Source organism: Manduca sexta, unplaced genomic scaffold (genome assembly GCF_014839805.1).
Source record: "Manduca sexta isolate Smith_Timp_Sample1 unplaced genomic scaffold, JHU_Msex_v1.0 HiC_scaffold_3842, whole genome shotgun sequence".
Classification (NCBI taxonomy): Eukaryota; Metazoa; Arthropoda; class Insecta; order Lepidoptera; family Sphingidae; genus Manduca; species Manduca sexta.
The window spans coordinates 1-9,899 of record NW_023594955.1 but is presented as its reverse complement, the minus strand read 5'-3'; the positions used below and the strand labels follow the sequence as shown (position 1 = coordinate 9,899).

The 9,899-nt window shown below is 38.6% G+C and overlaps 1 protein-coding gene and 1 pseudogene across 1 annotated transcript; one reads left to right on the top strand and one right to left on the bottom strand.

Annotated features, from left to right (window-relative positions):
* Window positions 1-1,312: 1,312 nt before the first annotated feature.
* LOC119193264 (NADH dehydrogenase [ubiquinone] iron-sulfur protein 2, mitochondrial-like) lies at window positions 1,313-6,285 on the top strand. The gene is given in 9 exon segments (XM_037446878.1): window positions 1,313-1,360; window positions 2,606-2,807; window positions 3,114-3,301; window positions 3,863-4,026; window positions 4,400-4,519; window positions 4,837-4,969; window positions 5,334-5,479; window positions 6,016-6,026; window positions 6,029-6,285. Coding segments are annotated over 9 exon segments (1,128 nt in total). The 3' UTR covers window positions 6,145-6,285.
* A 195-nt stretch (window positions 6,286-6,480) lies between these two features.
* On the bottom strand, window positions 6,481-9,896 carry LOC119193263 (annotated as a pseudogene).
* Window positions 9,897-9,899: the final 3 nt, after the last annotated feature.

Below are 9,899 nucleotides of genomic sequence, written 5' to 3'. Positions count from 1 at the left end.
CCATTTTAGTCAATTTTTGCAATACTTAATTTTACAGCTGGTTATCCAAAACAGACGTGTTTCTGAAATCGTATAACAATTTCTAAGTCACAAAAGACTAACATAGGGTTGAAATCAAAGTTTATATTTTAAAAATGATACAATTGTTAAAATTTGCTTAAAATCTTAATGAGAAATGTGAAAAAGTTGTAGATTTGGAGTTTTTTTCAAATATTATTTGCCTAAGATAGTTTCCTGATAACTGTTTGTAGGTACTTTTAAAATAAACAGTAGATTACACATTATATTTTAGAATATATTTTTTTCTGCAGTTGATTGCTGTAAATTGTAATTTTGTTTCCTTAGATTGTTTAATTAATTTAGTTGTACTTCGCAAAGCGTCTGAATTAACTGAGAGTTGTAGGATTATGTAATAGTAAAAAATTAAGGCTTATTCCGGAGGTCAACGACTTTGTAATGGGGTATCCTAGAATTTGTTCAAAACAGAACCTAAAGTAAAATATGAAATTTTACTAAAATGTCCAAGGCTTTAACAAGAACCATCTAATAGATGGTTAAAAAACAATCATGAAATTTAGGTCTTCTAAAACTCATGACAGAATAGAAAAAACCTAGTTATTTTTGGAATTTCTAATCCCAGTGTTTTAATATTATACATAGTTTTCTAATTAAAACAAACAGTGCAAGTATTTTGTAACTTGCTATCAAAGTCAGAACAAAAATGATATAATATTTATTTCAATCATGTATCACTGTAATGAGCTGACATGAAATGTCATTTGACAGGTCCTGGCATCATTTTTAACAATATTACTTCAAGACAATGAGCCCAACAGAGGCGAAGTCTGTATAAATTAAATTTATAAAGAATTGATTTATTAGAATCTATATAAAATCAAATTATTAAAAAGATTTGCAGACTGCATTTATGCAAGTACTTAACTATTGTGTTGGGCTCTCTTTCTGGACTGGACTGCCCACCTTTTCCACAGAGTGGACGTTGTCATTAATCTTTTTTTCCAAAATAGGATCAAGTCAACCCACTCTGTATTGGAGAACACCTGTTTCCTCCAGTGGAATAATGTATTAACTCTTATAGAAGGGTCATATTATTATTTTAATTTGTTTTTTATGATTGGAATTATAGAATTGGCATTCAATTTATGAACTAAAAACATAATTATATTCTTGCATACTACACTATGTGCCAGGCATGCACATAAAAATATGTATGTATAACTTAGTTAAGCAGCGCAATGGGCACCGCTGGTACCCAGATGAGGAGTATGTCGCGGCAGTTCCAGGAGCGGTCATGTACCCTGATGAGGTCACCTCCTGCTCAAACATCCACCATACCACAGTAAGTGAATCCAGTTATTATGTGAAAAAATTTGTGTTTTACAAAATTTTAATTCAGAGCTGTAAAAAAATCATAGTTTCATCTTAAAGCCTAACTCATTTCAGGCCAGATAGTAAAATAGGTCAGAATAATTTTAGGTTATTAAAACATAAAGCGTCTTTCTGTAGTAATTTGTCAGAAATACTTGCAGAGTACTTGCAGAGAAGCGGCGATAGCCTAGTTGGGTGTGGAACGGACTGTCGAGACGAATGTCCGCAGGTTCAAAACCCAAGGGCACACACCTCTGACTTTTCTAAAAAATCATGTGTGTATTATTTGTGAATTTATCGTTCGCTTTAACGGTGAAGGAAAACATCGTGAAACCTGCACATCTGAGAAGTTCTCTATAGGAATTCCGATGTGTGAAGTCTCACCAATCCAAGACTAGGCCAGCGTGGTGGACTAAGGCCTAATCCCTCTCAGTAGTAGAGGAGGCCCTGCTCAGCAGTGGGCAAGTATATAATACAGGGCTGATATTATTATTACTTGCAGAGTATCTTTTATTATACATGTGCCATAAAATTACTTAAATATTTTTAGATTATGACAATGTAGACTACATTGATTTTAATAGTCCCATATCTATAATTTTATTTTGATGTCAAAAGAATTATACTGATTTTGTTTTAATGACATTTAATCACAACACAACAAAATATTTTTCCTTTGATCATCATTCAAACCCTAGACGAAAACTATAGCTACAAATGTGTGTATAGACATGGACGGATATATATTACGGATTTTCTCTAAGGGCGGTAGTTGGCAAGACAAAAAAAATTATAGCCGAATTTAATAAAAAGCCTGTATCACATGTTATCCCTGTAAACGTAAGGCTTTTTCTAGTATGGACTAAGACGTGTATAGGATAGGAACCGGCCTAGCCACGCCCATGTGTATAAACTATAATATAGCCATGTAGTAAATTAATTTCAAAATTTGGTGTGGTACTGTTTATAGGCAAGGTTTTTAATGTGCTACGAGCGAATTTAAATATTTTTATTACTTTTAGAATACACAAGCACAATCATCGTCATAATCAATTCTTTGTCCCAGAAGGGGTAATCATAGTTGTACCCAGACCTACCACTGTCTGCCAAGTGTTTTCTGTCTCATGCTGTGGTAGCGGTAAAACCTATACAAAAACAATTTCCACAGTCCAGGATGATGCTGAATAGAACATAATAATCTTTGTCTTATCTTCAGACGGTCCGCGCAGCCGACCCTCACATCGGGCTCCTGCACCGCGGCACTGAGAAGCTGATCGAGTACAAGACGTACACGCAGGCGCTGCCCTACTTCGACCGACTCGACTACGTGTCCATGATGTGCAACGAGCAATGCTACAGCCTCGCTGTCGAGAAACTCCTCAACATTGATATACCGATACGCGCCAAGTATATTAGGAGTGAGTGAATAATTTTTTTTGTAAAATTAGACCTGTTCTGCAGAAATTTCATAAAAGGTTTATATTAAAGTTTATTTATGTTGCAATTTTAAATTAATTTTTCACAATAACATTAATAACCATATTTTTGATCATAAGAACTATTTATCATATTTTTGGAAATGAATTATAGTTGTATGAAATGCAACTAAAAATAGTTATTTCTTAAAAATTAACGTTAAAACTATCTAGAGTATGGATTTACGTCCTAAAAGAATGCATAACTATCCTAATACTCCATAAAAAATGATCAATTCCATGTTCCAGCCCTGTTCGCGGAGATCACGCGTATCCTGAACCACATAATGGCGGTGGGCACGCACGCGCTGGACGTGGGCGCGCTAACGCCGTTCTTCTGGCTGTTCGAGGAGCGAGAGAAGATGATGGAGTTCTACGAGCGGGCCAGCGGCGCCAGGATGCATGCCGCCTACATCCGCCCCGGCGGCGTGTCGCTTGTACGTACTCCATACTCAATACTGACGTCGTTCTAATGTCAGGGATGAAGTTTGTAAGTTTGGTTAGAAGTAATCTCCCGAATTACTGGTGCTATTCTGATCATTGCTCCATTAATTTATTTACACATTATACATGACCTCACACATGGAATAAGACACGACTAATAACATTGAATTTGATAAATCTATTGTCTCGTTATTAATATTACCATAGTCCCCATCGGCATCAGCCTATTTTCATCTCATACTGTGACAGATGCCGAAATTTGCAAGGATCAGATCAAGAACACACTTCTCATCTGCATTACTAGTTCAGTACAGTTGTATCTTCTTGATTAACACATTGACGGTGGCGAGAAAACAATGAAATATTTACTAGTTCAGCCGTCTAGCACGGAGTCTGTTGTCCCGCACTGGTGTTTGGCTACGCGACGTGAGTGAGTGAGACAGCCATAGATAAACACCAGTTGTGTGCTACCTACGCGCGCATTGAGCCCAAAAAGCACAGATGTTACGTGAACTGCAGTCAATGTTAATGAAAATTCAAATTCCCCACTCCAGGACATGCCGCTAGGTCTGATGGACGACATATACGAGTTCTCGTCGAAGTTTGCCGAGCGTTTGGACGAGGTGGAGGACGTGCTCACCACCAACAGGATCTGGGTGCAGCGCACCAAGGATATCGGGATAGTGTCCGCGCAGGACGCGCTCAACTATGGATTCAGGTGAGGGTGACACAGATTTAGAAATTGGAAATAACAAGGAATCATTGAAGTGTAATATATCTTTCAAGGTAGGGATACAGACAGATTTTGTTTCGCTAAAATCGTTAACTGCGCTTAAACCAACGAAAACAGTTGTTACTTCATATTTTATTTATACCTATAACTCAATGTAGTGAAAGTCGATCGCATAATTATTAACGGCTGCGCATAAAAATAGCAACGCCCAAAACTTTGTTATTTAAAACAATGTATCAGAAATAAGCATCAATGCTTGTCAATGCTGAAGTACTCTACATCGATTGGCGAATGAAATAGCTAACCTGTTCGTACTTGCCCAAAAAACCGACTACTAAGTAATTTTTCACCTTTCCAGTGGTGTGATGCTCCGCGGGTCCGGCATCAAATGGGACCTGCGCAAGTCGCAACCGTACGACGCGTACCATCTGATGGAGTTCGACGTACCCATCGGCACCAACGGGGATTGCTACGATAGGTAAGTATAACAATGAACAGGCATTTTATTTTGTGTGATATGTTTACATAAGGTTTACGAGCTCACGAATCAGTATCTATATTCTGTCTATCTTAAGTTTGGATATTCCAAAATGGTTCAGAGCCAAATCGATTATGAGATAAAAAATTAATATCGATTTTTTGTTATGGGTGTGAAAGTATCGATACCTATTTAATATCGATACTTTCGCCTGCTTATTTATGAGTAAATATTTTTATCGCGACAGTAAATTTCCTTATAAAAATTTTATACTAATAACATACCACCGCAAATTATATGCCACACTTACATGACAGATACCTGTGCCGCGTAGAGGAGATGCGTCAGTCCTTACGCATCATCGAACAGTGCCTCAACCAGATGCCGCCCGGCGAGATCAAGACCGACGACGCGAAGCTCACGCCACCATCCAGGAAGAGATGAAGGTATGTTTAAAACGCGATTTTGAGAATGACAGTTCCCTGTGTACTTTTCCAATGTGAACTATTTCAGACTTGGTCTATATTGGTGCCATATCATATACAAATCTGTTCAGCGGTTTTTGCATTTGCCTCTCAGTAACATCTCTTAAACTATTGTAATTATAATATTAGTAGGCTGTAGGATACATGTAACATGTGGTAAGTAATAATCAGGTTATGTGAAAACTTACAGTGTTCTATATATTTTTGTCATTGGTATGAAAAAATAATTTTTTTTCCTAAAATGGAAAGGGTTTTTGGATCATCAGCTATTCATCGATTACTTGAATAGAAATAAGAGAATTCTATAACAATTTTTATTCTTTTTGCAGACGTCCATGGAAGCCCTGATCCATCACTTCAAGCTGTTCACTCAGGGCTACCAAGTGCCGCCCGGCAGCACGTACACGGCAGTGGAGGCTCCTAAGGGAGAGTTCGGTATTTACCTCGTGTCTGATGGTGGATCCAAGCCTTACAGGTATACATTATGTTTTCATTTCAATAAATCTTCAAAAGATCCTTGTTTAGACTGTTAGTGACATCACGATCTTAACATGGGTGCGTGGGAGGGAGACAGCGACATTCTTCTTACTTCCCCTTTTCATGTGATCAAGTTCATATTTACTGGGGATCATCCAATATATTGTTTTATTATATGTTTTAGTTTTCAGTTCTCTACAGTAGATGTTTGTTTACATAGTACGCGTGTTTTAGAAAGAAGGTATTCAATATTATTATGTTAGTGCTTTACTTACGTTAGATAAATAGTGGATACGACAAACGTGAACAAAACCTTTTATTTATTTGATGTGGTGAACAACATTTTGGTCTTCTTAAGCCGTGTTCCAGAGACTTTACATCAATTAAGCATGTCGAGATTTTAAGGACCACTGTTGAAATACTTTTCTAGTTAGTCGACATTATACTACAATCAGATACAGCGTGAATCCCTTTGCCGAGTCAAGAGAAATCATCTGAAGTCGATGACTAAAGTTACCCATTTGTTTTTTACAGGTGCAAGATCAAGGCCCCGGATTCGCTCACCTTGCAGCTCTAGAGAAAATCGGTAAAAACTCCATGTTGGCGGATATCGTGGCTATCATCGGAACACTTGACGTAGTGTTCGGAGAGATCGATCGGTAAACATCGGACGCCGTCGGGAAACTTCGTAGACTAAGCAATAAAGTGATGCAGTAGTTGTATATAAGTAAACTCCGGTTTTTCGTCTCATAAATGTACCTCAAATCCTGTGCATTCAAATGTAAAAAAAAATAATATAATTTATTTATTGTTTTATTTTAAAAATGTAGCTCAACCATCAATGCTCTGTATTTGATGTTCAATTGTTACTGACCACATCCATATTATGGTTACGTTTAAAAAAACAAATTTAATGTGAATAAAGACATATATCATTTACGTAACATTATTCATTAATTTATGTATGTATGGCAGATCTGATAAAAATAAAACACAATAACCTTTGAACCAACATATATTTAAGTTTATTCATCAGTGATCTCTGGTAAATCTCTATCAGAGACTTGATCGAAATAATCTTCCGGTATCACATAGTTGTCCGGTGGCCTCATTGGTCCAAACACTCTTTTGTCATGTTCACTCTTATGTTCTTTTGCGTCTTCTGTCTCATTCTTGCCTGACGTACTACCGGCCATACATTTATCATCTTTAGTCTGTACGCTGTCCTTGTCACTCTTTTTGTACTGCTATCTCCCTCATTCGGTTTCTCCATTTCTTCATCAGAGTCCATTTCTTCAACAAACTCTGTTTCTTGCTGTGTCGTCGCTTTCCGTATTTTCGGGCGCTTCTCAGCGTCGTCTTTTAGCCTGATTCTGAAATCAATAAATTGAAAGTGAATGGAGGTCTATCAATATTTTTGAACACAAAATTTGTCAGCCTTCTGCCTCCAAAACTTTGTTAGTGGTATTCCAGTATATACCTTACCGTTAGTGCAATTAAAGATACGAAAAAATCCTTACCTCTTCCCATACAGCACTGAGTTGCTGCCCATTTTGACAGCCATCTTCTTGTCATCCTTCTTTATGAGCGGTGGTAAGTGGGCGGGCCGCGCCAACTCCGCAAGTTTTTGAGTTTTACTCAACTCAGATTTTAGCTTTTGAATGGTCATCTGTTGAGAATATTACTCATAAGAACACTGCAGTTTTGTTTTCAGGTAATGGAATAATTCGACTGGACTGGCATCAAAAACCGATATGAAGTAACAGCTTTACATTTTGTATGGTTACTTTGCTAATCTCTTAAATCCAATTCTTTAAATGCCAACAATGGATCCACATTTCGTCTAAATTGTGGAAGATCGTAGATCACATTACACGTCCCTGATTTCTAAAATAGGTTTTCAAAAATAAATTTATGTTATTAAACACACCTTAGTCCTGGATATCTCTGCCTTCTGCGCCATAGTGCCGTGCTTGAGCGAGGACATGTACGCGTCGAGTTCGTCCCCGTCGCCGCCCTCCGGCGCCTTCGCCCGCACGTAACGCCTCCAGGGATTTCTCTTCGGCTGATATGTTCGATTCCAGGTCTGCTATTTGTTTAAGCTGGAGAAAAATTGGGTAGTTACTAGGATATCATGAATGAGATGTGCATGGCCTTAGTAAAATAAATGTTAAGATAAATGTACTAGAGCTTCATAAATCCACCTTGTGAAATAGTCATCAAAAAATTTCCACCACAGTATTTTTCGTTTATTTAAGAAGTCGACTAAAATGGAACCACAGTATCAATATGACATTTTCTCTTAACTGCAGTTCCACTACATGTTTAATATACCAGAGCGATTATGGCATCCTAAGTATGCGGCTCATAGCGTGGCCGATGGCTCAAAACCTACCAGGGAGTCATATGTAAGCGGAGCTTGTTCTGTGTTGTCGGCGCCGAGTCTGCGTGCGCTCTCGTCGCTTGCGTTCCACGGCACCGGTGCGGTCGAGGAATGAGTCCTCGTCCGAGTCGTAGTAGTCTTCCGCCGACCAGTCGCGCTGCTTGCGACGACGGGACTCTACCAACAACAGAATAATGAGAAATTTAATATTGCATTTATGATATAGGATTGTAGATATAGATGAGTGATAACCTGCTATTAGTTAACATACATAATATACTCAACATTTTACAAGGACACAGCACTTTATAAAAATTTACGAAACCCACAGTAACAAGTGATTCAGAGTACGAGTCATAAAGATCGAGACCAATATAAATATTCCAGCTCATCCACTCACCGTGTTTAGCCTGTCGCAGCAGTCCCGCTCTGTCCAGGATCCTGCAAGCCTCCAAAGCGCAAGCCACCACGGCGTCCTTCTTCTTGCCCCGATGGATGGCTTCGGCCATGACTGGCTTACCGCGCGCATCATCTAAGGGTAGCTCGACTCTGAAACAATATATTATATTATAAATAATTTTTTACAATAAGACTAAAATATGTTGCGTAATTGCACATCTCAGAAGTTCTCTATAGGAATTTCGAAGGTGTGTGAAGTCTACCAATCCGCACTAGGCCAGCGTGGTGGACTAAGGCCTAATCCCTCTCTGTAGTAGAGGAGGCCCGTGTTCAGCAGTGGGCAAGTATATAATACAGGGCTGATATTATTATTATTATGTTGCGTAAAATAATTTCAAGACATTACATTGGCTTCATGGCCTATCTATTTAACAATAAGATGCTTACACATTGTTGCATGGCGGACAATAATGAATTGGAGTTACTATATAAATTGATTATTCCAACCGGCAATGGAATCGGGTACCGATTTTTACAAATAATGGACATCTTTAATTACTGACTTGCAAATAAATTGTCCCACTCCTCTTTCCTCGCAATCGTAAGTGAGCTCCAGACCTTCCCTCTCATAATACCCCCGGAGTGTTTTCTTGGGGTCATCCAGGTACAGCTCCTCGTTTGTGGTCGCCGCGTATGGGTTTTCTGCCAAATCTGTCTCTTCTTCAGCATCCTCGCCTGGAAGAATCAATTGTTCAGTAGAAGAAGTACGAATACCCTAACTGCAAACGACTTTACTTGTAATAGGCCCATATTATTCTCTTCCCTTACCACATAAGTTACCCCTTCCCATATTAATGTTTATGAGGGTTCGCGAATATTTCCTTTACACCCCATCCCCCATCCTAAAAGAAGGTTCCTATCCTTCCACCACAATTCCCTCCCAACTTTCCTCCGGGTCTCTGCGGTAGCTAAGCCATGGGATTTCGGTACCTCATTCGCAGGTTTCATCTAGTGTTATACAGGGATGCCTACTAAACAAATTAAGATCTTACAGAAAATAGGTGCACCAAAAATTACCTGTTTTTAAATGATCAAAATTGCTTTGTTACCTCTTGCAATGACAAAATTAACAAAACTATATTTATATACTCTCTGAACAATGACTTCAGATCAATCGCTAAAAATAAATAAAATAAATCAACTCACCCATGCCCCAATCTATACCCTGCTCTTCTCGCTTCTTCTCCTCCTCGAGTCTATCTTTCTCCCGTTGTTCTATTACCTCGCGTATAGCTCTGTCTCGCTCTAATTTCATATCTTGTGCTTCTTTTTATCTCAGTTACGGAGAGTTCTGATTCACCCTCGCAATCGAAATCTGGACCCTGTACATAATATTATTTTGGTTAATGTGAATTTTAGACTAATTGATACTTTTCGCGCCACAGTGGCTCAGAACAAGTCTTTATTTAATACACATACCCACCAGCAATATAAAAGTTCTGCTGCTTGAACCAAACTTGATCTGATGTCCAACTCTCAGTCTGGTGTAGTGGCTGGCCTTCATGCGCCCTTGTTCAGGAAGGTGCGTGGTGCTGCCCAGGTCGTAGAGATACCAGCCGGAAGGAGGCTCGCCTTC